General features: G+C 39.1%; 1 protein-coding gene across 1 annotated transcript in view; it reads left to right on the forward strand.

The window, feature by feature from the left end:
• The window catches only part of SNTB1 (syntrophin beta 1), a 340635-nt gene that overhangs the window by 125460 nt on the left and 187491 nt on the right, over nucleotides 1-27684 (forward strand). Inside the window, exon 2 of the mRNA XM_001381027.5 lies at nucleotides 14928-15144. Within this exon, the coding sequence (XP_001381064.1) occupies nucleotides 14928-15144 (217 nt within the window). The remainder of the gene's footprint in view (nucleotides 1-14927; nucleotides 15145-27684) is intronic.

Below are 27684 nucleotides of genomic sequence, written 5' to 3' on the forward strand. Positions count from 1 at the left end.
CAAACCCTTGATCTCTTACTGTGTAATTTTTATCTCTATTCCCTTGTCCATAAAAGGAAGAGCAAAGATCTAGAGCTGAAATGGACCTAAGAAACACTCTAGCCCCACTCTAAAGGAGATAGCCAGGTAGCACAGTGGATAGAGAGATGCTGAGCTGAGTATCTGTAAGACTTGAGTTCAACTCATCTCAGATATTTATTAGCTGTTTGACTCTAGCTAAGCCAACTTGGATCTCAGTTTCTTCATCTGTAAAATGATGCAATTGGACTCTCAGGTCTCTTCCAACTCTAAATTTTATCATTGAACATCTTAAAAAAAAAAAAAAAACCTTTACTTTCTGTTTTAGAATCAATAGTGTGCAATATTTCCAAAGCAGAAGAGTGGTAAAGGTGACTTGCCCAGAGTCACACTACCAGGATGTTTCTGAGGTCAGATTTGAATACAAAGTGTACTGTTTCTAGGTCTGGCTTTCAATCCACTGAGACATCTAGATGCTCCCCATCTATCATATTACAGATGAGAAAATTCAGGCTCAGAGGATTTAAGTGAGTTGCCACAGAATTAAGCCTGCAGGGTAGGAGGAAGATCCAGGTATTCTGATTCTTCTGATACTACATCACCTCCTAGGAAGGGTAGGAGTACATTAGCAGTAGTATGGTACAGTGGAAAGAGCACCAGATTTGGAGTCAGAGAATTTGAGTTCAAATCTCTTCCATCACTGCTGATGTGACCTTCTCTGGAGCTCGGTTCTCTCATTTGTAAAATAAGGGGATTGAGCTAGATGAACTGTAAAGTCCCTCCCAATGACCTCTGAGGTCTTTTGTGAACCTAAATCCATTATGATCTAATGCTTTCCAGGAAAAATCAGTCTGATTTAATTCAACAAACATGTTTAAGTTCCTGCTTTGTGCCAGGCAGTAATAAGTAGAGAAATGGGAACAGATGGGATATTGCCGAGATAGAATTGACAGGACTTGTCACTCGATTGATTGCGGACAGTGTGGGAGAAGGAAGAGTTTTAAGTGACTGACTCCAAGGATTTTGAGTCTGAGTGCCTGGGAAGATAATAGAGCCTTCAAAAGAAACAGGAAAGTTGAAGAGCGAGGCAAGTTTAGAGTCGAAGATGATGCTTTCAGTCAGAGAGCTGTGGAGTTTTACATGCCACTAGGAAATCTATGTGGAAATGACCAGCAGTCAGAGAGATAGCAGACATGAACTCTGCTTGGAGACTCATTAGGTGATAATGGCAACCACAGGAGTGCATGAGATGATCAGGGAAGAACTAAAGACAAAGGATGGCATGTTTGGGGACATGCACCCTTATGGGCTCAGAAGAGTACTGTGAAGTGGCAGAGGATCAGATAGGAAAAGGAGTTCATGAGAGCTGAGGAACCAGAGAGTATCCAGGAGGAGGCAATGATTAGAAGTGCCAAATGATGCAGAAGGTCAAATAGCACCATGCGTTTTTTCCTTAAACCTTTACCTTCCATCTTAGAATCGATCCTCTATATTGGTTCTAAGGCAAAAGAGTAGTAAGGGCTAAGCAATAAGGGTTAAGTGACTTGCCCAGGGTCACACAGCTGGGAAGTTTCTGAGGCCAGATTTGAATCTAGGACCAAGCCTCTGGGCTTGGCTTTCAATCCACCTAGCCAGCCATCTGCCCCCAGCATTCTGGTTTGAGGGGAAAAAAGTGTTGGCAAAGTACAGGAGAATGGACACCATTGGAGAAGTAGAAGAGTGGGAGTTTCTGAGGAGAGAGGGCAATTTCAAAGCTAAGGATTTTATTGGTGGAGTAATTCCTAGTGATGGTAACACTATGAATAGCTAAGGCAGGGTAGAAATAGAGGCCATGGCAGTTCAGGACACTGGATCGTGCATAATGGTTGGGGGTTGAGAAATGAATAGCTATTAGCCAATGACTGAAGTTATTAAGGAAGCAAGGAAGTGACCTAAAAGTGTAACAGATAAGAGTGAAAATAATCTAGACAGGGAGATATAATCGGATGGTATGACCATCAAAGGAGGAAAGGTTCAAACCTTCCAAAATCCCAATCTTGGATTACTCCCACGATCTACCTTCTTCACTCCTACTCACATGCTGCTAAGTGCTTCTGAAAGAAGTCACCCAACTCAGTAGACTAGTTCAACAACATATTTGAGACCTAATTTCAACTGGGCCCTTACTGTTTGCATGCCAGTCATTTGGCTGATTTCCCATAGCCTTCTCTTCTCCCATTAAGACATCTACACTGTCTTCTTGCCTCTTCCTCTCAGCACTCAACCTCAAACTACTGAAAAAATTGAGCTCACTCATCACGAAATTCTCTCTTCTCTTTAATCCCACCACCTTCAACTTCTGTCAGCATTATCCCTTGTGTTCTCCATTTTCAGAATATGAAGTGGTTTTCTTCTTAACGATGCCAGCTCCTCAGTTTGAATCTGTGATGCCACCTTTCATTTCATAGCTGACTGGCCTGCTTGCCCTTTCCAGGATCTAACATACCATTTCCCACCTGTGTATAGGTTGTTGTACTCATCATTAACATATATATTCCTTCAATTCCTGCATTTTACAAATAAAGAAACTGAAACCCAGAGAAATTAAGTGACTTGTCCAAAGTCATTTATCCTATCAGTAGTAGAGCTAGAGTTTGAACCCACCACTACCCAGAATCCTGTACCATTTCTGCTACATCATGACTGTTGCAGCCTCTGAGTAAGACATCCTTTTCCTTTGTAAAGAGAAGCATTTGTCCTAAGAATAAGTGAAGTCTAGCAAAGAACTAATTATTTGGTACCGAAGAAAAAATAACTGCCTAGCCCTTACAACTCCTCTGCCTTGAAACCAATACTTAGTATTGATTCCAAGATGGAAGGTAATTGTGAAATCTTTAACAAAATAACTAAATATACCATATATCAAAAATATGTTAATTAGTGGTTTTCTCAGTCAATAAACTTAAGTGCATTTTTTTCTAAACCTTTAACTTTCCACTTAAAATTGATCCTGAGTATTGGTTCTAAAGGAGAAGAGCAGTAAGGTCTAGGTCTGTGTTGGGAACCCATGGCACATGTGCTAGACGGGGCTGGTCCCCTCTCCCTCTCCACACATGCCTGAGGACCTTTCTCTCATCACCCTCCCCTCTGCCCAGCAGCCCAGTGGGAGCATTTCCTCCCTCCCCCATCTAGGGTAAGTGGTGGCTGGGTTCATATGCAGTGTGCGGGTTACAGATTAGGCACTCAGTCTCTAAAAGTTGGGTGTTAAGTGACTTGCCCAGAGTCACACAGCTAGGAACTATCTGAGGTCAGACTTGAACCCAGGACCTCCTATCTCCAGGCCTGGCTCTCAATCCACAGAGCTTCCCAGCTTCCCCCTAAGTTAATTTCTAATTCCTTATGTGGCTGCAGGGCCACCTTTCTATTTGAGTTTGACACTATTACTATAAAGAATTCATTTTCTACCCTGGAATAAAGCCCCAGTTTCTTTGTCCTCTTCTCCCTGAGAACTTGACCTCTGAAGTTCCTGCTCAGTTTTGTTTCATTCCTTGAGTCATTATAGGAAGGCACAGAAGCACATCTTCTAGACACTCAGCAGAAGGACCTGAGAAGTGAAGACAAGGCAGTATTGGTGCTTTCTGCTACTGGGTCCCAGAAACCTTACGATTTCTTTACAAGATCCTTAAAGGTTCCCTAAAAGAACAGAGCAGAAATGGTAGTGTCTGCCATTCAGACCTAAGATATGTAGTAGGAAACATTTTTCACCCAAAGCAGAAGACCTTATCGTGTCATTAGGGTAATCATAAAGTTTCTACTTATTCTTTTTTCCTCTTTTGCCAAATAATTAGCTCTTGCCTAGATTTCCCTTACCCTTAGGGCATCTGCATCTCCTTAAAAAGGAAAGTGATGGCTTATTCATGGATGGACAGAGACATGATGGAGTAAGACATGGTATAGGATTGTAGGTCATATCTGTGTTGAGACTCCAGCTCTACTAATTACAAAATGAGACTTTGAGTCAGTCAATTAAGTTCTCTGGGCCTCAGTTCCTTTATTCATAAAATGAGGAAATTGAAGTAAATTATCTCTTTATAGTAAAAACATCTTATGAATTTATGATTCTAGCCCTTGTAGTACAGACCAAGGAGCCCAGGAAGGGATACCCTGCACTGATGTTTTCATTGTGGAAGTCAGTCACCCACAAAAATATTTTTCTAATGTTGAAAATATTATCATTGCTATCACATAGGTGGGAAGTAGCATTTGTTTTTCTTTACAAAATCCTTTGAATCAGTGGCGCATTGTCATAATTTTGTCTGGACCTGTAATTTCACTGGTATAGGGAACTCCCAGGGATACAGCACCCTCTTCCAATGTAGTCTTGTCAACTGCTCTGAAACTTTATTTTAAGTTTTACAAGGCTACCTGGGACAGGGAGAGGGTCAGATGCAGGATGTGAACCAAAGATGACCTAACTTGGAGGCATTTTTTTTTTATCCATGTCTTGCTAACTCTTAAAAAAGCAACAACAACAATAACAACAAAAAACCCTTGCCTTCCATCTTAGAATCAAAGCTATATATTAGTTCTAAGGCAGAAGAATGATATGGGTTAGACAATGGGGGTTAAGTGACTTACCCAGGGTCATGTAGAGAGGCCAGATTTAAACCCAGGACCTCTGTCTCTAGACCTGGCTCTCAATCCACTGAGTCACCCAACTGCCTCCTGCCTTGCTAACTCTTGAAATAATAATGACTCGCATTGACAGAGTATCTTTTTATCTGGATTTCTGCCTTCATTCAAGTCTAGAAGTTCCTTTCCCCAATACAGATCAACTATTTCTCATACCTGACTTGTCTAGGTTTAACCAGGGGCTGAGTGCTAGATTCACTTGGGTGATGAATAGGTTTCAAGCAGGTATTTTCTGCCTTCAAGCACAGTTTGCTTTCCATTATACCACACTGCCCCTTAAAAGTAGACTTGGGCTTATAGCAAATTCTCTCTCCAACATCCCAGAAATTAAAGTCTCTGCTCTTGTGAAGGAAAGTCCATGTGAAGGAAAATGATGGCTTATTCACTGACTGCCAGACAAGACATAGTAGAAATAGTACAGGATGGATGACTTTGGTCAGGTCACTTAATTCCTCTGGGCTTTCGTTATTTTATTTGAAAAATAAGGAAATTATTTCTAAGCTCCTCTGTAGCAATCTTGAGAATGTATGATTCCATTACTTACCATACCTACCAAGGATGCCAAGAAGGGGACCCTATTGTTCTCTTGTTGCTTCATGGTCAAGGAGATCATTGTATATCAATCAAGAATACTTTGCGTTCGTTCCCCTGACTCTTACATTTTAGATAATTTGGAGGACATAGGAGCTGAAAGAAGGAACATTTTTAAGTGTGCATATTTTTTAAAAATAATAATTTATTTTTAGCATATTTTTAAAATTTTGAGTTTTGAATTTTCTCTCCCTTCAGTCCTTTCCCCTCCCGTTGAGAATGCAAGCCATACGATATCATTTATCCATGGGAGGGCATGAAAAACATTTTTCTATATTAGCCATGCTGCAATTTAGAAAACCAAAGAAAAATAAAATTGGAAAAAGGATGTTCAATTTGCATTAAGGTTCATCTCTCTGGAGACAGATAGAATTTTTTTATGAGCCATTTGGAGTTTTCTTAGATTATTGTATTGGGTTTTTCACAGTTGATTATCATTACAATATTCCTGACACTATGCTCTGGTTCTGCTCACTTCCCTTTGCATGAGTTCATATGTATATATGTTCCCAGGTTTTTCTCAAGTTATCCTCCCCGTCATTTTTTTATAACATGAAGTATTCCCTCACAATCATATGTCATAATTTGTTCAGCCATTCCTCAGTTGATGGGCATCCTCTCAATTTCCAATTCTTTGCCACAAATCTTCCTATGTTAAAAAAATTTTAATTTTTAGTTCTGAATTCTCTTTCTCCTTCTTGCCCCTCCTAAACTCAGTGAAAGAGCAAGAAATGAGATACTCGTTATACATGCATTCATATAAAGTATAATTTCACATCAGCCATGTTTCGGCATACTTTTTGACACATATGTTTACTGTACTTCCTCCAACTTCATTTGGAGGAGAAGAACAACCCAGCAAAATAATATTAATCATAGCTCACATTCATAAAGTGCTTGACTGTTTAAAAAACTTTTTCTTTTTGTATATGAAAAATGTTTGCTCTCTTTCTGAGTTTGCAGGGGCTAGATATATATTCACAGTAGTACGTCGAGACAGGGAGGAGTAACAAAATGGGTAGAGAAAGGGGAATAGAACCCTATAGGACCAAACAGGAAGTTATGGAGAGAAATTCACTGCTCAGGTCCCAGACTTATGGACACTCTGCTGAGGTCCCTTTCAGCTCCCAATCTATTACATGTTTAGCTGCAGATTCCAGAGGGCTGTAAAGGGCAGTTCAGGCCAGTAAATACCACAGCAATAGAACTTGAACTGGTTTATATTACTGCCAAGACAGAAGAAGAATTCTAGGCAAAGGGTAAGGAAAGGAGGCCAACTGTCCTGTAGCTGGGGATACAGATCTATATTAAACTAGAAGTGCCTTTTCAAACTATGGACAGTTAAGTTTATCAACTATTACTTTATTCCATCCCTACTTTTCCCTATTATGTTCCCCTATGGTTCTCCTTTTAAATAATCCAAGGCTTAAGTGGTCTACTTTTGGAGAGCAGCCAAAGGAAAAACTATGGCCTTTCCTCTCTGAGAGATCGGTTGGGTAGGCTACGCCCAGAAACCTGGAGGGGTGGAAAGGAGGGCAAATGATGAACTTTAAGGTACCCCAGCAAGCCTGGTTTTGGATTTGCTGGTGAAGGGAAAAGAGAGGGATAATAGGGTCCAGGAAAATAGTTATGCCTCATCATACCATATACCCATGGATGGTTTAAAAGTATCAGGATACTTAGAAATGGTCTAATCCAAGCCCTTCCTATTTCAAATAAGGAAAATGAAGCTTAGAGATGTTAAGCGACTTTGCTAAAGTCTCATGTGCTCTCTCTGATAGCTCAGTGAAAGAGGTATATCATAATTCATATTTATATAACATTTTCCTTTTTTAAAAAATGGGTTCCTCACAGTAATTCTGTGGAGTAAGCAAAATAAGAATAATTTTTTATATTTCACATTTTATAGATGAGGAGGCTGGGTCTCTGAGGGTTCTAAAAATTTGCACAAAGTCACGCAACTTAGAAGATGGTGGAACTGTCATTTGACCTCAGGTGCCACAAATCCCTAGGCAGTGCTGTTTCTATTATGTTACTCTTCCTAATGATAGTTGGGGGAAATGGTATGTTTAACCTGAAGATGTGCAGCAAAGAGATGTGGAAGATTAAGAAGAGATTCCAAATCAAGACTGCTTGGTGCCTGGAAGAGGATGAGATTAGCAGAAAAACCCATCAATTGGCAATTGCAGTAGTCCAGGTACAAGAACTTCCAGGTAAACATGGAGTTAATCTAGATGCGAATTGCTTCCTCTCCCCCGAACCGAACTAAATAGACTACCTCAAAAGAGCATAAAAATCATCTTAGAAGATCGGAGGGAATCTCCAGCAGCCCACAGCAACGAAGGTATGTAGGGTTTGAACACTTCCACACTATAAGAGGGAGAGAAAGCTCACTGCCAAGCGTGAGCTGAGCTGAGCTGCCCTCCTCCACCCCAGAGTAGGGACCAGCATGCACTCACCGGAGACAGCGAGTGAGTAAGGAACATCTCTGCAGTGAGTGGGGGGCACTCCAGGGTCCTTGGGATCTAAAGAGGACTCCCAGAGAACTACCCCTCAGAGCGGTTTCACTGGATAGTATGCAGACCGTGGGGGCTCCTGCAAACTGCGATTGCTGCAGAGGCTCTAGAAACGGCCTGAGGCAAAATCTCCTCCACTCCTCACTGTAATGAGGCGTGGGGGGGGTACAACAAGGTCCCTGGGAACTGACAAGGACTAGCAGGGAACTACGTGGAGCGGCTTTACAGGGGAAGCCTGCAGGCACTGGAGAGAAGAGACAGACTGCATGGGCGGGCGCTGAGAAACTTCGGAGGCTAGGAAGAATCAGCCTGAGGCAAAAACATCAAAATCCATCCATTTCACTCAGATTTCTGACTGAAAAGGAAAGGGAAAACCACCAAAGAGATGGCTCAGAGTGCCCAAGATCAACCCTCCAAGAAGAAAGGGAAAAAAGTGACTATTGAAAACTTTTATGGAGGTAAAACACAGGCTACAGATGAAAACGAGGATGAAATGCAAACAAAATCAAAACATGCCCCAAAAAATGGAAACTGTCCACAAACTCTGGAAGAACTCAAAATGAAACTTATCCAAAAGATGGAAACCTTCTGGATAGAAAAATGGGAACAAATTCAGAAGAGGTCTACAGCCTGACAGACAAAATCTCACAATTGGAAAAAGAACTGGAAGCCTCTACCAGAAGGGCAGACCAAACTTAAAAAGCAAAACCAGTCCTTAAAGACCAGAATTAAGCAACTGGAAGACAGTGATCTTGCAAAACAGCAAGAATTAATAAAGCAAAGTAAAAAAAAATTAATGAAATAGAAGAAAACATAAAATATCTCACTGACAAGGTAACAGACCAGGAAAACAGAGGAAGGAGAGACAACTTGAGAATCATGGGTCTACCTGAAAAACCAGAGATTAACAAAAACCTCAATGCTATACTACAAGAAATCATTGAGGAAAATTGCCCAGATGTTCTCAAACAAGAGGGCATAGAACACCCTCTATACTAAATCCCCAAAAGAAAATCCCCAGGAATGTAATCACCAAATTCAAGAGCTTCCAAACTAAGGAGAAAATATTACAAGAAGCTAGGAAGAGAAACTTCAGATACAGAGGCGCGTCAATAAGGATCACACATGACCTAGCAGCGAATATGCCAAGAGACCATAAAGCCTGGAGCACGATATACAGAAAAGCAAGAGAACTAGGTCTTCAACCAAGAATCAACTACCCATCAAAACTGACTATATACTTCGAGGGGAAAGTATGGGCATTCAACAAAATAGAAGATTTACAAGTCTTTGTAAAGAAAAGACTAGAACTCAATGGAAGGTTTGACATCCAAACACAAAGAGCAAGAGAAACATGAAAAGGTAAATATGAAAGAAAGGGAAAAGGAGAAAAGTGCTTTATTTTTTCTTTTATTCAAACCCTCTTCTATAAGGGCCACAATTAGATCAAATTATATATACTAACATATGGGGGAAATGTTATGTGTGAAAAACAATTTGGAATTATGCTAGAAAAATAACAAAAAAAATTTTTCCAACCTTGAACCCAGATATTACTATAGAACTATTACACCAAGGAGGTTAAAGAAATAAAGAGGGAAAAGTCCCATTGTAATAGATAATATTGGAGGGGGTATATTTGATGGACAAATGAGAACTAATAAGTCAGATAGTTATCTTCCTTTTGCCTACCCTCCTCCCATTCCTCCCTCTTCTCTCCCAACCTCCCTCCTCAGCCTTTTCAGCTTCCCTCCCCTTTGTCTTCTTCTGCTTACTAAATTACTCAGGGGGAGTTTGTGCTGTCTCAAATGAAAATACTTTCTATCTTCTTTTATGTTAAGTAAGGGTTTATTTGGGGAAGACAGGAAAAGATGAAGAATGGGGGTAAGAGGGTTGGAGGTTTCCCTATTATCTACAGTGAGTCTTAGGTTGAGGATATCAAGAGAAATGGCAATTCAGTCACTACCATGAAACAGAGCAAGTCAGAGAGAGATATATGGACTATTGTCCTTCTTCTTCTGCCTTCAAATAAGCCAGGCCACCTCCAACTTGATTATCCCAAGTCCCAGAGATAAAACCAGCTTCTTCCTTCAAAGTCACCATGATCAGCCAAGAAGCCCAGAAATCAGTCAGCAGTTGGGTCTTGCCTTCAACTGTTTCCCAGTAACATTCCAAATGGAATCTTCCTTTGATTGACAGCTAATCAACCTCCAGCCATTGTTTCTTGTCTTGCTACATGCTTTATAATTTCTCTTTTCCACACCATATATACCAAAATATTCAAAGCAACACTGTAATACCCCCCAAAATCCTAGAAACAAAGTGGTCTTATTATGCCTTTAGAAATTATTTATGAAATATCCAGAAAAACTTGGAAAGATTTCTGAGAATCAATACATAGCACAGAGCAAAACCAACAAGAAAAATATATACAACTACATACTATGAAGAAAATTCTCACTTAAGTCATCAGAATTCAGGTGAATGCAGTGACCACTAGACTCCAGAGACTAGAGGTACAATGCTCTTTATAGAATGGCAGGGAACAACAGGTATAGAAAGAGGCATATGCCGTCAGGCAAGGTCAATATTTTTTAATTAATTTTATTTACTTCTTTGTATTTGGAAGAATTGTGTTACAGGAAGTGTTCTTGGAAAGCAACAGCAATTTTTTTTACATCAATACTTTTTTTTTAAAAATACAGTGAAAGAAAGTGAGTGTCCTATTCTTTCCCCACTTGCTATCTTGTTTGGTCTCCTACCTTTGGCCATTTGCTGGGGAATATATTTCTTCTTCAAAAGATGGGCTAAACTATTTCAGGGCCCTGTTTGGGTTTGTAAAGGGTTGGACTTTTTTGGGATGTGGAAGATTCCAGCAGTTAGTTACGGTTTTTCTTATGTCACTAGGTAGTAGGAATAAAGGGTGGCTTGCAGGCATGACATATGAATTTTGTCATAACTAAGCTTCCTGCATCTTACATTTTCCCATTTTTTATTTTTTACTTTTTAGTAATCGTTAGCAGCTGGCAGTTTTGATTTGATTTTTCTAAAAATGCATTTTAAAAGAATGGTAATCTCAAGATGGAATTTAGGAATATTTTCATTCTCCCCTTTGGGGAGAACCCCAGGCCAAGTAATGAAATTTATAAGATTATAACTGGAATAATTCAGGGCAGCTAGGTAGCACAGTAGATAGAGAGCCAGACCTGGAGTCAGGAGGACTTGGATTCCAATCTGGTCTCAGATACTCTCTATCAATGTGTTCTTGGATGTCATTTAACCCCATTTACTTAGTTCTTGCCCTTCTGTCTTAGAGTTGTTACTAAGATAGAAAGTAAGGGTTAAAAAAAGGACTGGAATGATTCTCTGTTCTCAAGGCTTCACATTTTGCCTTCTGAGTCTGGTCATGGATCTTTCTGAAAAATTTCCAGCAGTATATGTTAGGCACTGCATGGAATTCATATTTGGGTCTGGGAGAGGGAACATTTCCCCACTTGTTTTTGTTGGATTTTGGATTAAAATCCACATGTAAATATTCCCACTTGGTAAACTGATTAATATCCAAACTTAGATTGCATCTTCTTTAAGTCCTTTTCCTCTCTTAATGCCATTACTCTTATTCAAGATTTCTTGTCTGGAGTATTATAATGGACTTTTTAGAGCTCTTGCTGCCTCCAGTGTCTTCTTTTTCTCTCCATTCTACCCACCCAAACCAAATTCATCTTCCTTAAAAAGTGCCTTGATTATTGGTATGGAATAGTACATATACTGTCAGATTTGCTTGGTGGGTTTCTTATTTTTGCTGAACTTCCTTTTTTCTCTATTTAAGTTCCTTGTTACAATGGATGCTTCACTGGATAGAAGAAGGGGGAAGCAGAAGATAGATATATTTGGAAAGGAAAATATAATAAAAAGTTATCAATACAATTAAAAAATGTTTTGGACATGTAATTCCCTGCTTAGAAACCTTAGTAGCTCTTGTCATTGTGGTCGGTCCTTCGTTTTAGAAGGGGACTGATGATATCTTGCGATGTCTTGACTCACCCATGAATTGGATTTAAGAATTACGTAGTTACCAGCCTCACTTTCTCTTCCAGAGTCATTGAAGTCTAATGGCAGGACAAAAGTCAGGATGACTGGCAATGGCTGCGGATGTAGTGGATGACCTTGGTATCTGAGCAAGCTCTAAGAGCTCCACAGCACCTACTTCTGTTGCCATCATGGCCATTGGAACACGTTCTAATCTATCCATTCTTGCAAGGGAAATCTTCATATGCTTAGGGATAGACACCCCCCTAATTCACTGATGGATTTGTGGCCCGTTGATTACACTCCACCTAGTTTAGCCCATCTACTGAGATGGTTTACTGAGGTGTAGCTCTGCTGCACATGCTACAGCTTCTTGGAACTACGGGTTAGAGTCATGTGCCAGGTGTAGATGAGCAAAAGTAGACAAGCAGCACACCAGAGGTGCTAGTTAGTCTTTGTTGAACACCCATACACCCCAACACTTAGGAACCTCAGTGGCCACCTCTCACATAGAAAATAAATTATAAACTCCTCAGCCTGACATTCAAGGACTTTAATTTTGTCCTCAGCCTACTTTTCTATGTTGCTATCCAACCAACAATTCACCCTGTCCTCCCTGTCATACTACCCTGCCAAAAGCAGAAAGATATCATGATATAGTGAAAAGAGAGTTGGTCTTGAAGCCAGGAAGACCCAAGTTCAAGTCCTACATTTGACACATAACTCTGTGACCCTGGACAAATGACTTAACCTTTCAGGCTCTAAGCAATTTTCAAAGATTTAAATGTCAGAGAAGGTACTAACTAGCACTGATGGAATTTCTTCACCTGGGAATTCTCTATCTCAATGAAATCACAAGTTCAGTCCCTATCCCACTAATCATGATTTGTGCACCTTGCTTTTGCTCAAACAAATCCCCCCAACTGGAATAATAACATCCATTCATCTCTGACCACTTAAATTCTTCTCAACCTTGAAAAAGTTAAAACTAGCTATAACTAGTTTTCAGGGCAGCCAGGTGCCACAGTGGATAGAGAAAGAGACCTGAGGACTTGAAGTCCTGGTCACGTCACTTAACCCAATTTCCTAGTTTACTGTTCTATCTTGGAACCAATACTTAGTATTACTTCTAAGACAAAAGGTAAGGGTTAAAAAAAATTCTACTTCTGCCATAAGCAAGTACACACTCTTCTAAATTCTTACAGGGCTTAATTTTCTTTACTTCTTGTGACATTTGTTACATATTGATTCATGTTGTAATGATTTGTGTATGTGTTTTATTATTACAAACTAGATTATAATCTCCTAGGTGGAAGAATGTTTCACATTTATCCATGTCTTCATATTTAATGTAATTCTTTCCACTGGAACCTGGAACTCTGTTCTAGGAACTACCCTTGGGCCTTGGTGGATGAGCTTTCTTTCTCACTCTTTTGACACAGTTAGGTCTTCCACTTTCCAGCCATTTCCAAACCACACTTCCAACATCCCAATCCCACTTCCTGCTCTTTGCATCTTTCTCCTTTAGAATGTAAGATTCTTTTTTTTTTAACCCTCACCTTCTATCTTAGAGTCAATTCTGTGTATTAGTTCTAAGGCAGAAGAGTGGTAAGGACTAGGCAATGGGGATTAGGTGACTTACCCAGGGCCATAAAGCTAGGATGTCTGAGGCCAGATTTGAACCCAGGATCCCCCATCTCTGGACCCGGTTCTCAATCCACTGAACCATCTAGCTGTCCCCTAGAATGTAAGATTCTTGAGGACAGGGATTGCTTTGGTTGCTTGCTTATATGTGTATCCCCATCACATAATAGGCACACAGTAAGTGCTTAATATAAGCTTCATTATTAATTCATACATAAATGTTTGTTGAATGAAAAATGAAAAATATTGAATGAAAAAGTATGAAAAAATTCATACTTTACAAAAATGATTTTTATATTCCATTTATTTTATTTTTAAAATAGATAACAATGTAATAAGTAACATAATATAATGTGATTTGTTATTAATATGTAATAAATTATAATAAACATGCTTATCCAAGAAAAAGAATTCTCAACCACCAAAAAAATTTAATTTATAGACTAATGCACTGATTCCCTCTCTCTGTTGAGCAACTACATCTCATTCCTTACTACTTGTGACTTCCAAAAGGTATACTCTATCTGAGTTCCAATGGGATTCTTTTTGATCTTGCCCTGAGAACCCTTAGAGTATCTCACTGAGTCTATTAACCTCTTTTGCTCTATATCTGTGTTCAGTGCTTTGACAACCTCTTGATAAAATAGATTTCATTCTTACCCTCTTTCCCTTCAATGAATTGGAAAAACAAGGCATAATTAGTAGAGAGATGATTTCTAATAGCAGGCTTCTGACTAGAGGAATTAGGACAAGTTCAAAGTAGGAGGTGATATTTAAGATCTTGAAGGATTTCAAAAGGCATAAATAGGTTGGACTGAGTGATCAGACATAGTATGAACAGAGGCACAAAGATGGGTTCTCTGAGTCCAAATCACAAAATCTGAGAATCACAGAATTTTGGAGTTGGAAGGGAGTTCAGCAATCTTCCATCCATTCCTGAAAAAGATAAACTTCTGCTTAAAGTTGACTGTGGATGGAATCCCTGACCTGGCAAGATGGCCCATTCTAATTCTTGGCCACAGATTTAATTGTTGGAAAGCTGTTGTTCCTGACACTAAGCCTAAATTTGCCTCTTTGCAATTTTTACTCATTGCTCATAGTATTATTGCCTCTGAGGCCGAATAAAACAATCCAATCCCTCTTCCACAGGACATGCCTTCAAATACTTAGCCATTATCTTGTCCCTTCTGGGTCTTATCTTCTCCAGGCTCAACAATCCCCAGTTTTTTCTTTTAATCTATTCATCTTCATATATCATGGACTCAATGCCCTTCACCATCCCGGTTTTCTCTCCTCTGGCTTACTAATGTCTTTGCTAAACTGATGCCAAGAAATCCAGTGCTGTTTTGTTTTGTTTTATTTTGTTTTTTAACCCCCACTAGCAGCTCTCATAGACTGTGATTCTATGGTTCTAATAATACTTTTTTTTTCTCTTGTATTTTGTCTCTCTGCTTATAGTGAAATACATGCGAGAAGCAACTCCCTACGTGAAAAAGGGTTCTCCAGTGTCTGAGATTGGGTGGGAGACTCCCCCACCTGAATCCCCACGATTAGGAAGCACCAACTCGGATCCACTGTCGCCACTTTCCCTCTCATTTCACAGAGACAAAAAATGCATCCCTCTCAAAATGTGCTACGTGACTCGGAACATGGCTCTGAATGATCCTGAAGACAGGTGAGGCAACCTGCTCTTTTCTGGCTTTATTCTTGTTTTTGTTCTAGCTGCCATCTAGCTCCTAGGTTAAAGGAGACTGTGGACATTCAGGGAGCATGGCTGGCATCCTGGAAATCTTCATGGGTTTCCAGCAAATACTCCCACATGCTTCAGAGAAGGACTAATCTCAAGGAGGGAAGATATGTCCCATTTCTTTTTTAGTGGTTCGGTTGTTTCAGCCATAATCGACTTTCTGTGACCACATTTGAGGTTTTCTTGGCAAAGATACTGAGATGGTTTGCCATTTCCTTCTCCAGCTCATTTTACAGATGAAGAAACTAAAAGAAATTTAGTTTTGATTTGAACCCAAGTCTTCCTGACTCCAGACATGGCACTATCTACTAAACAACCTAGCTCTCTATCCTATTTCCCTAGGCCTCTACATTCCAGTATTTCCAACAACTGATGAGGGCATCATAGCTCTAGAGCTGAAAGGAACCTTGAAGCCTATGTGGTTCTCTTCATGATGAAATGAAATGAGGAAACTGAGGGTCAGGAAGATATGAGACTTGTCCAAGGACATACAGCTAAATACAAGAGGAAGGAGTTGAGTCTAGTTTTCTGGTTCCAGAGTCTGTATTCTTGCCATTTCCCTCCACTCCCTGCCAAAAAAAAAATTGTATTTTTTCTAATTTGTAATTAGCCTGAAACACTGATATAATAGCTACATTTGTCAAGGCATCAATAAGCGTTTAATGTGCCAGTTACTATGCTAAGATCTGGGAATGTGGATGCAAAAATGATGCAGTTGCTGTTTTCAAGGGTCTCCCATTCCAAGGATTTATCAAATACCAATCATTTTGATAAACTTACTCTTGTGTCAGAGGGCCTGGATTGAACCCTTGCCTTAGATATTTGCTGCCGGTATGATTTTTTGAGTAGTTCACTTAACATTTCCCTCTTTGATTCACAGTTTCCTCATCTGTAAAGTGAGGGAGTTGGACTAGATGGCCTCTAAGGTTCCTCCCCACTCTCAATTGATGAACTTAGGATCTTAAGTAGATATAAAATAAATACAAAAGGTTATTTTTCATTTGTTTGGGATTTTTGTTTTGTTTTTTACTTTTGTTGCGGAGGTACAGCATGGCATGGTGAAGAAAGAGCTAGGCTTGGAGTAAGGATGACCACCTCAGCTACTTTCTAGTTCTGTGGCCATAGACAAATGGCCTCTCCTTTATGGTCCTCATCCCTTATAGGGATGATAATATTAGTGCCTTTCTCACAAGGTGGTTGTGAGAATCAAATGGTGCCTGTAAAGCACTGGAGAAATGGAAGACATGATCATCTCACACTCAGACCTTGGCATGCAGCTGAACTAGGCTTGGACCAGGAGGTAGGAGATTGGGTCTATTACCTCAGCTCTACTCTACCACTGTCTAACTAACTCTAGGGCTGGTGTTGCCATGTCCTGGAGGTTCTGATTTTTCATTTGTCAAATGAGGGGGTTTGTCTAGATCAAGGATTCTTAACCTCTTTTTTGTGTCATAGACCCCTTTGTTAGTCTGGGGAATCCTATGGGGACTGCCTTCTCACAATAATGTTTTTAAATTATTGAAGAAAATAATCAATTTCAGTTTTGTTGTTCCACTTGTTTTAGTTATGTCTAATTTTTCATGACTTTATTTGGGGTTGTCTTGGCAAATGTACTAGAGCAGTTCTATCTGAATGTTTTAGCAGAAATTGTTCTACTGGTTTAAGACTGACCAAATGTTTTATATACATTAGGTCATTTGGTCCTCATCTTGTTGTTCAGCCACTTCAGTCATGGCCATCTCTTCGCAACCCCATTTGGGGTTTTCTTGTTACCAGAGTGGCTTGCTATTTCCTTCTCCAGTTCATTTTACATATGAGGAAACGGAGGCAAAGAGGATTGAGTGACTTGTCCAGGGTTACACAACTAGTAAGGATTTGAGGCTACGTTTTAACTCAGGAAGTTTTCCTGACTCCAGGCCTGGCACTCTACCAATTATACCATCTAGCTGTCCCCGATTTCAGTTGGAAGTTAATGGAAATAAAGATATATATCCTATTTTGTGGATCCACTGGCATGTATCCAGGTCCCTTAGGGGTTCATAGACCCTCAAAGGGTTAAGAACTCCTGGTCTAGATACTAGGATTCTCTTTCTGGGAGAGAGGGGCATGCTTAGAGTTCTCATGTGGAGTGGTATCTCTGGAAGAATTTAAGCAGGACTTCATGCCACTAGATAATGATATCAGCCAATTCAAGGAAGGCATGGAGAGGTCAGCCAGAAATGAGAAATAAGTGGATTATAGAGGTTTTTTCCTTTTTTGTCAAGGGTTCCTAATTCATCTTAACTGGCAAGGATAGCTACTCAAGGGATACACTCAGGCAGAGGAGGGAGATTGAGAGAGAAGGGAGAGGAATAGCCAGCAAATGGGGAATTTCAGTGACCTTTGCATCTGCATTAAAATGCTAAAAATAGGACCAACTCATTGGCCCTTATTTGTAACATGTGTGGGACAGCTGCATCACACCAGCAGACTAAATAATTGGCTATTTTCACAGTTGCTGACAATGAGAGCCAATGGGGCATGCGAAGGGGAGAAAGTTGCCATCTCGACCCCTGGATCAATGTTCCTTTTGTTCTTCTCTCAACACACTAGCTCCAAAGATCCTGCTTGAACCTCATCTGAGTCTCAACACATATTTGTTGGATTAGAAGCTGCATTTTTACACGCCTTGCCCTCCTTCCCCCCTCCCACCACACTCCTCACTATTGTTCATTATATCTTTAGAGGGATCAGTCAGCAGAGCAAGGAAAAAGAATAGGAGCAAAGCCATGTGGGCAGGAACACACAAGCAGGGCCAGAGGTAGGGGGATTTGTGAAGTCAGCTGATTTTTCATCTGCTCACTTCATCTCCCTTTATTTTCTTTTTACAGGCAGCATTGTGGGAGGGGAGATTGACTGGCTTTGTATGCCCCAGTCTATCCAGGTACCTTACCTGAACATTCCCAATTTATGCTTTTGTACTGGACAGTTCCAAACTTCCTCCTGGTCCTCATGCATTCCCTGAGGTTCTCCTTTCCAAGGTTTCAAATGACTAATCTCATAAATTAATCTGTGCAAATACATTACAAAGTGGTAATATGATATGGTATTATTCCTCATAAGCAACATATTTAAAATTATAAGAGACCTTTATGAGAATCAGTTGAAGCTTAAAAAAATGGACATTTGGGCTAGACATCTTTCTAATGGAATAAAATGAAAAATCCTTAACCTGTCGCTCAAAGCCTTCCAAAATCAGGCACCACCCTTCCTTCCTAACTTTATCTCACTTTAATCTACTTTTTGTACACTAGTCCTCAGCCAAATTGTATTTTCCACCTTCTCCTGGACAAGGCTGATAGCACCCACCCTTCTCTGTGTCTAGGATGCCCTCCCTTCCTGCCTTTCCTACCAAGTAAAATCCTACCTGGCCTCCAACACTTAATGTTACCTTCTCTAGAAAGCCTTTCCAGCCCTATCAACTTGGAAATTTTTTTGGAAGATTGTGGAATGAAGCCAGTACTTTCCTGAGTTCTCCCAAAATACTTCCTCCATATCAACCTAAAAAAACACACCAAACTAAACTCTGTGAAGGAAAGCCAATTCAACGTCATGGGTATTTTTCCAGTGCAGGGCAGATTAGGAAGACAGAAAGAAAAGTCTACACTTGCTGAAGTGTGGTCTGGTCAAGAGCCAAACCTGGTGGGGCAGGAGTAGCATTAGCAGTGACAATGACAATAGCTATATAGAGCCATCTCGGGTCCAGGGATCATAAGGAGACTTGACAACAGGGTAGAAAGAGATCCCATTGGATCTTTCTACTAGGAGCAAGAATGCATGCCATCTGGCAGCTCTCTTACCTATGTAACCTAGTTCTGGGTCATAGTTCCAGGACAAAGAGAATGCTAGTCATGGTTATGAGGTTGTAGTAGCCTTGCTTAAGAGATCAGAGTGCACACCAAGAGGACAATGAAGAGACCTCTCTATGGATCACACTGCCTTGGAAACATCAAAAATTTATAGGCCTCTAATGGTCTATGAAAGCAGTAGGAGGACATAAAAGACAACCTGACCATAAAAAGTTTCTATGACACAAACTCAGAAGATAATGGTTCACTATTTAACAAAAACTACTGGAAAAACTGTTAAGTCTGGGAGAAAAAAGGCATAGAACTTCATTTCACACTTAATTCTAAGATAAGTTCAAAATGAATGCAAGATTTAGACATGAAGGGTGATGTCATAAGCTAATTAAGGGAGCATAGAAAAGTTTATCTGTTAGATCTATGAATAAAGAAAGAGATTATGACCAAGAAGAGATAGATAATGAGGTTCACAGGAAGTAAAAGAAATAATTTTGATTACATAAAATTATTTTTTTTTACACAAACAAAACCAATACAGCCAAAATTAGAAGAAAAGAAAGAGGGCAATACACTAATACACTGCTGGTAGAACTGTGAACCTGATACAACCATTCTAGAGTACAATATGAAACCACACTCAAAGGACCATATGCATACCCTGTGACCCATCGATATCATTAGTGGGCCTATTTCCCAAAAAGATCAGAGATAAGGGAAAAGGACCTACAAAAATATTTTAGCAGCTCTTTTTTTGGTGTCAAAGAATTGGAAACTGAGGGGTTGTCCATAACTTGGGAAATGGATTAACAAGTTGTGGTATAGGATCATAATGGAATATAATTGCGCCATAAGAAATGATAAATAGGATGGGTTTAGAAAAACTTGGAAAGACTTATGTGAACTGATGCAAAATGAAGTGAGCAGGACCAGTAGAACAATGTTTAGAGTAATAGAAATATTATTCAATGATCAACTGTGAAGAGTTAAATTATCATGATGAAAATGCTATCCACAACCAAAGAAGGCACTGTTAGAGTCTGATTGTAGATCAAAGCAGTGTAGGAATTATTTTTAATTTTAATTAATTTAATTTTAATTAATTAATTTAAAAAAATTAATTTTAATGATTTGACTAAATAAAATATATGAAAATTATAATAATATGGTGATTGCTGATTTAAAATATTATAGCTCAAAATCAAAAGGACTTACTTTTAATATCTTTTATTTACAAAAGAGGTAGAAAGAGTGAAAGTAGAGAAATATACAAAAAGGAATAGAGAAGATTTCTAGCTTATCACACTAAATATTGCTCTGGTGCTTGACTCAACCAAGCACAACTTGTTAATCCTCTCAACCAAAGTTAAGAAGTTAAGTCAAGAAAGGAAAGCCAGCTATTCACTCATCCAGGTTCCCTCTTAGAGGCAGGTCAAGATGACTCAAGCTGAAGATGACTCTTGAAGCCAACTCTTCTTGAAGCTAACTTCCTTCTTGAATCCAACTTCTCTAGCCCCAGAAACTCAGGGCCTTTTATAGTGGCTTCTTGTCCCTTCCCCTCTTCACAAGGGCCAATCACAGCTTCCAAATTGCCCAGCACTAGGGGGGGAAGTGTCTATGGGATCCACTTCTCACCTTCTAGGGATGTGAATTCTCATCAAAAGAGTTCATAGTTTCCTGACTGATGGAGTTTTTGAGGGTGTGAATTCACTAAGTGGTTTGTGAGCTCCTCCACCTAGTTCCAGCTTGTGTTGATTCAATCAAAAGGTAGACAAAGGAGAGTTAATCTTGTCTTTACAATCTAGTGAGGTACTAAGTAGGGGTACTTAAATTATTGTTAACCAAAGTGTTAACTCCAATTTGACAAAGAGAATAAAGGATTCCCTTTTTACAAGTGTAAATTCAGAATAGACAAAGAGAACCAAGAATTTCCTTTCACAGCATGAAGTCTTCCAATTTATTTCCTTCATGAGCCTTTTATTGTCTGCATGATGTGTCTTATATTATGGTATGAGCAATATGAAAATATGTATTAGATGAAAGCACTAGTATAATTTATATCAGATTACTTACTGTCATAGGGTTGGAGAGGAACAGAAGAAGGGAGAAAATCTGAATCCTAAAATGTCAGAAAACAATTGATAAAAATTGTTTCTACATGTAAGTGAAAAAATTAAGAAATAAAGGAAAAAGAAGAAAAGCAGGAACCTGAGAAAAAATATTTACAAAAAGTTTCTCTGATAAAGTCCACTTTTCCCAAATACATAGAGAAATGAGACAAATTTACAAAAATTAAAGCCTTTCCCCAAATGATCAAAAGTTATAAACTGGCAGTTTTCAGAAAAAAATCAAAGCCATCAATATTAACATAGAAAAAATGTTTTAAATCAGTAATCATTAAAGAATTGCAAATTAAAACAATAAGGAGGTATAATCTCACATTTAGAGATTGACTGAAATGACAGAAAAAAATTATAAGTGCTACAGGGGATGTGGAAACATAGGTATACTATTGTACTACAGGTGGAACTCTGAACCAGTCCAGCCATTATGGATAACAATTTGTAACTATGTCCAAAGAGCAATAAAACTGTGCATACTCCTTGTTTTTTTAAACCTTCTGCTTTAAAATCAATACTCTGTATTGGTTCCAAAGCAGAAGACTGGTAAGAGCTAAACAATGGGATTAAGTGACTTGCCCAGGGTCACAAAGCTAGGAAGTATCTAAGGTCAGATTTGAACCCAAGACCTCCTGACTCTAGGCCTGACTCTCAATCCACTGAGCTACTCAACTGCCCCCTGTGCATACTCTTTGAACCAGAAATACTGCTACCAGTTCTATACCTCAAGGAAATAAAAGAAAATGGGCAAGGATTTATATGTACAAAAGTATTTATAGTAGATCTTTTTGTTGTGGCAAAGAATTAGAAACTGAGGGGATGCCTATCAACTGGGGAATATTTGGTGTATGAATGCAATGGAATATTATTGTGTTAGAAGAAATGATGAAGGGAATTGTTTCAGAAAAACCTGGGGAGACATATATGAACTGATGCAGAAATGAAATGAGCAGAACCAGGAGCATAACAGCAATATTGTAAAAATCATCCACCATGAAAGATTTTTTTTGTAACTGATCTAGTTGAGTAATTGTGATCCATCAAAACTCCAAACACCTCCTGGTAAAAAATGTTCTACATCTCCAGATAGAGAACTGACAGACTCAGAGCACAGATTGAAGAATATTTTTTTCTTTCTTTATTTTCCCCATACCAGAATATGACTAATGCAAAAATGTTTAGTATGACTTTAATTATGTGTTGTAAGATTTCAATTAATGTGCAATACATCAAGTATTATTTTTAAAGTTTATTATCTGACAAAATAGAACCATGTGACTAATTTTTTCTACATGTTCAAAAATCCCCACTCCATAAAACCTCTCAACAAGAAGGGAAAAAAAGCAAGAGGCGGAGCTACACCCAATTTATATCCTGTCTACATCAGCATGTCAGACAGGAAGTGAGTAGGGTGCTAGGGATTGTAGTTTTGCTGAGGATGGTAGTTTTATTGGGGATCATAGTTTTTAAGGTAACAAATTCTAATTACACAGTATGAGTATTGTATTTCTTACTTTCTCAATGGGTGTAAGAGTAAGTGGAAGGAGGGAAAAAATTTGTCATTGAAAATAAAAATGAATTATTTTTAAAAAGGAAATTTTCTCTGCTTTTTTAGTTCTTCTATCAATCATGCAATCAATATATTTCCCAGGTTTCTACTTCTATGTGCCAGGAACTGTGCTGAATGCTTGGGATATAAATATAAACACTCAAGATAGTCCCTGTCCTCAAAGTAGTTATGCTCTAATGATGGAGGATTGTATATGCCAGCAGGAAAGGGGGGGGGGGGTGTATACTGAGTAGAGTGGTGTGGAAACACCCGGGAAGTAGTATGGCACCTATCAAGGTTTGCTGACCCTGAAAAGAGCAAAAGCTTTCTGAATTAATGATTAGGAAGTGGTAGGAAGACCTGATTTTGAGCAAAATAAAAAGAAAGCTTCCCTATCAGGGCCAGGATCAAAGAGCAGAGAGACCAAGATTGTGGTGAAGGTTGGAGGAGGTTTGGAGATGACCAGTAAAATACAGGAAGCTTGGTTAAAAGATAGTGAGGAGGTACCTAGGAATTGAAAATTTAAGTGACAAAAGTGAAACAATCCATGCCTTCAAAGAACTTGCATCTTACCAAGAAGATAACATGTGAATATATTGATATATGAAAAATAGATAGAAAGGGAAAGAAGCAGTTGAGTGGATGATAAAAGGTTTTTGGTAGAAGGTGACCTTTGAGCCAACTGAAAGAAATTAGGGATTCTAAGAGGTGGAGAGAAGGAGGGCATGGAGGACAGCCAGTGTAAAGGCTTAGATATGGGAAGTGATGTTTCACCTCTGAGAAATACATAGTAAGAAGGCTAGCCTGGGCTTAATATAGCCTAAATATCAGGAAAGTAGCTAGGTTGCCCAGTGGATAGAGCACTGGGTCTGAAAGTAGGAAGACTTATCTTCATGAGTTAAAATCTGGCCTCATTCACTGGCTGACTGACCTTGGGCAAGTCACTTAGCCCTATGGACCATTGTTTCTTCATCTATAAAATGAGATAAAGAAGGAAATTTTGATACATTTCAGTATCTTTACCAAGAATGCCCCAAATGGGGTCACAGAGAGTCGGACATGTCTAAAAAGAACTAAACAACAAAAATCTAACAAGGAGTGTAATAAACCTAAAAAGATATATGGTATGTCAGGCTAGCAAGGACTTTAACAGCCAAACAGAGGATGATCCTAGAGGTAATAAGGAGCCACTGGAGTTTATTGAGGCAGTTAGGGTGTGACACAGACATGGGCTTTAGGAATTACTTGGCAGTGGAATATAGGGCAATTTAGAGAAGGATGAGATGAGGCAGGGAGCCTGTTAGGAGGTTCCTGTCATTCTGGGGAAGAGAGGATGAATGCCTCTCATATAGTGCCTCTCATTTATTTATGCCATATTTTGTATTCGAGTTGCTTGGTGATGTGTTCTGTCTGTCTACTCCATTGTAAACACCACGGTCATCACTGTACTCAGAATACCTGGCATGGGACATTTGTTGGGTTGAATTGAACAGATTTAGTCCAGGTCGTGGGGCAAGCCCATAGCAGAAACAAATATATTGGCCACCCTTTAGCACATCAAAAAACACAAGGTGCCAGTGCTGTCTACTGCCACATGGAGAGAAGGAAGAGGTTCTGTCTCCTGGCTCCATGCTCTTTCTTTCACTGTCCCCCATGCCGTGTGGGGAACTTATCTCTACTTCCAGGCTTTCCTAGATTCTTTCATGTCTTAGTTAACATCTTTTCTTCCACAAGAAGCCTTTCTCAGTCCCTTTTCATGCTAGTGTCTTCCTTCTGAGCTGACTGTTTATTCTGTCTGTATAATGTTTGTAAACAGTGTCTGCAAATGGCTCTTCTATGAGATTATTAGCTCCTTGAGAGTAATTTGTGTATATGTGTGTGTGGTAGGGAGGACAAGGGGTGAGGGGGAGATATTTGTTTTTCTTTATATTTCTAGTACCTAGCATAATGCGTGACACAGTTATTGTTTCTTAAAGTCCTTACCTAGCATCTAAGAATCAATACTTAGTATCTATTCCCTGGCAGAAGGGTGCTAAGGGCTAGGCAATGGGGATTAAATTACTTGTCCAGGGTCATACAACTAGAAACTAGCACATACTTCTTACTATGGAGTCATTTCAGTCATGTCCAATTCTCCATGGCCCCATTTAGAGATTTTCTTGACAGATACTAGACTGGTTTGCTATTTCCTTCTCCAGCTCATTTTGCAAATGAGGAAACAGAGGCTGACAGGGTTAAGTGACTTGCCCAGATTCACACAGCTAATAAGTGTTTGAGGCTATATTTGAACTCAGGAAGATAAATCTTCCTGACCCTAGATCTGGTGCTCCTGTTCATTTCATCACCTAGCTACCCATAGTAGCAGTTGCTTAATAAATACTTGTTGGTTGATTGTGTCACTTAACTGCCAGCAAAACTGAACTGCATTAGCCCTCAGGAGGCTGCCATGGGAAGATAGTTAAGTCAAACAAGCCTAGCAGAGGGAATAAAATGAAGGGAGATTGTCATGGATCTAGCATGGAAGAGATCTCAGAGGCCATTAAGACCACCCCTCTCATTTATATATGACAAAATTGAGGTGGGAAAAAAACTGAGTGATTTTCCCAGAATTACTCAGCTAGCAAATACAAGTATAATTTGAGCCTGAATCTTCCTGAATTCTAATCCAATATCCTATCTTTTTCATGAGGGGGAATCCAAATAATATTCAAAGGACTGGAAGAAATCATGGGCCTTTTATCAAATAGATTATTTCACAAATTAAACATCACTAGAGGATTTTTAAGAGATCACAGAGACACCTCTTCTACCCCACCATTGATCCATAGAAATCCCACTCTGGAATTTAATTTTCTTTGGTAGAGGGCTGATGCAGTGCTTGGACTGTTAAAAATGCATTTGGGAGTGGCAAGGAGCAGTTAGGTAGAACAATAGATAGAGCTCCAGGCTGGAAGTCAAGAGGACCTGGGTTCAAAACTGGTCTGAGACACTTTCTAGCTGTGTAACCCTGGGCAAATCATTTACCCCAGTTGCCTAGTCCTTCTATCTTAGAATTCATGGTAAGACAGAAAATGAGGGAAGGAAGAAAGGAACAAGTGAACAAATGAATGAACAAATGAATGAACAAATGAATGAAAGAACAAAGGAAGGAAGGAAGGAAGGAAGGAAGGAAGGAAGGAAGGAAGGAAGGAAGGAAGGAAGGAAGGAAGGAAGGAAGGAAGGAAGGAAGGAAGGAAGGAAGGAAGGAGGGAAGGAGGGAGGGAAGGAGGGAGGGAAGGAACAAAGGAACGGCAGGTAGAAAGTATATTTAGGGAGCTGTTTAAGTATAAGACAAATCCATAGGCAATCATCTCTATCATTGAAGAAATGGAAACAGAAATAGGAGAGTCTACCTTTTCTACTTTTTAACCTTATTTGAAAATAATTTATTCTCTTTTTTAAAAATCATTTTATTACATTAAAATTCCTAGGTATCTTCTTCCTTCCTATTCCCATACTAAAGAAGGTATCATTTAACAAATATATGTGTATACATAAAACTTAATTCTTGCTACATTTTCAGACCTCTGATTTATGTTTAGTCATTCAAAGAGATGAATAATCAGCTACCCTCTTTCCTATTCAATTACCTGCTCTTAATTAGAGAAACTTTGCCAACTCTTCCCCCTTCTCTTGTTTGAGATACCATTTTGGTGTCTATGTGTCTCTATCTGGAAATTATTTATAGAATATGGAATATTTGTGATATGGAAATGTAGCCAAAATTTTAAGGTATTAGAGTAGGAAAGTAAGCTATGACAAACACGGAAGTTCATGTTCTTGACCTTAGATTATTCAAAAAACAAACTACTTATGTGATAAAATTCCATTAATCAGAGCTGTGGTGCCCATATGTCTGGGTAGAATAGACCACTACCTACTTAAAAAATAAAACTTCCACTGGTTCTACACAGGTAATGTTTTTGAATGCAGGCATCATAGGCCAATGTTAAAATACAAATGTCATCTAGAAAAGCTATATATATATATATATATATATATACACATATATATTGTGTGTGTGTGTGTAGGTAAATATGCACGTGTAAGTTGAACATATATAAACATTTAACCACTAACTAGATATTATTGCCAGTTAGTCTATCGAAGCATCTAGCTAGTCATTGAGCAGCATATTTGGGCAATGGGGTCAGTAGACAGATAAGTTTAGGAAGGAAGGAAGGAAGGAAGGAAACAAGCACTTATAACCAATCCTCAGGACCCATATTTTTAACTATAATGGCTTCAAGTATTCATGTAAATTTATTAGTAATCTCATTTTCACTTTCATGTTGGTAACCAAGCACACTCTTGGCTGTGCTCAGTAGAGAAAAAAATGAAAGACAGGATGCATACAAGTTTGTGTAGTGGCTGGTGTCTTCCTAAGAGCTTCACTGGTCTTATTCACCCTACCATCATAAAGCAAAGAGCTCCCAATGCCTGCAAAGTGTCAAAGTGTCAGAGGTGATGTCAAGACCTCACCAGTCTGTGTCTTCCAACAACAGTGACTAAAGTCCCAGTATACCCCCTTGGTTTTCTGAGAGCAATCAAGGGAGAAGGGTTTACAGCATCATAGTATTATCTGAAACCAATGTTTATTTTTATTGAGATGTTAGTACAAAGGATCTATGGAATTTCTATGGAATTACTAGTGAGAAAAATGGTTTTTATGTTACTGATTTTATTTTGTTTGCTGCATTTATGGGTTATTTCATAGTTAGCTGTGTTAGGAAAAGTATATATTATCAGAATTAATGTTTTGTTATAAAGAACTTATATGCAGAAAAGTATATTTTCAGCAATCCCTTGCAAAAGATTACTGTTTTTGGTGGCTGCAGTTTTCATCCTCCCTAGACTTTTGGTGTCATTTGAAGCCTACTCTTTGCAACACTCTCCAGGATTTCCATGAATCTCTATT

This window comes from Monodelphis domestica, chromosome 3 (assembly GCF_027887165.1).
Source record: "Monodelphis domestica isolate mMonDom1 chromosome 3, mMonDom1.pri, whole genome shotgun sequence".
Classification (NCBI taxonomy): Eukaryota; Metazoa; Chordata; class Mammalia; order Didelphimorphia; family Didelphidae; genus Monodelphis; species Monodelphis domestica.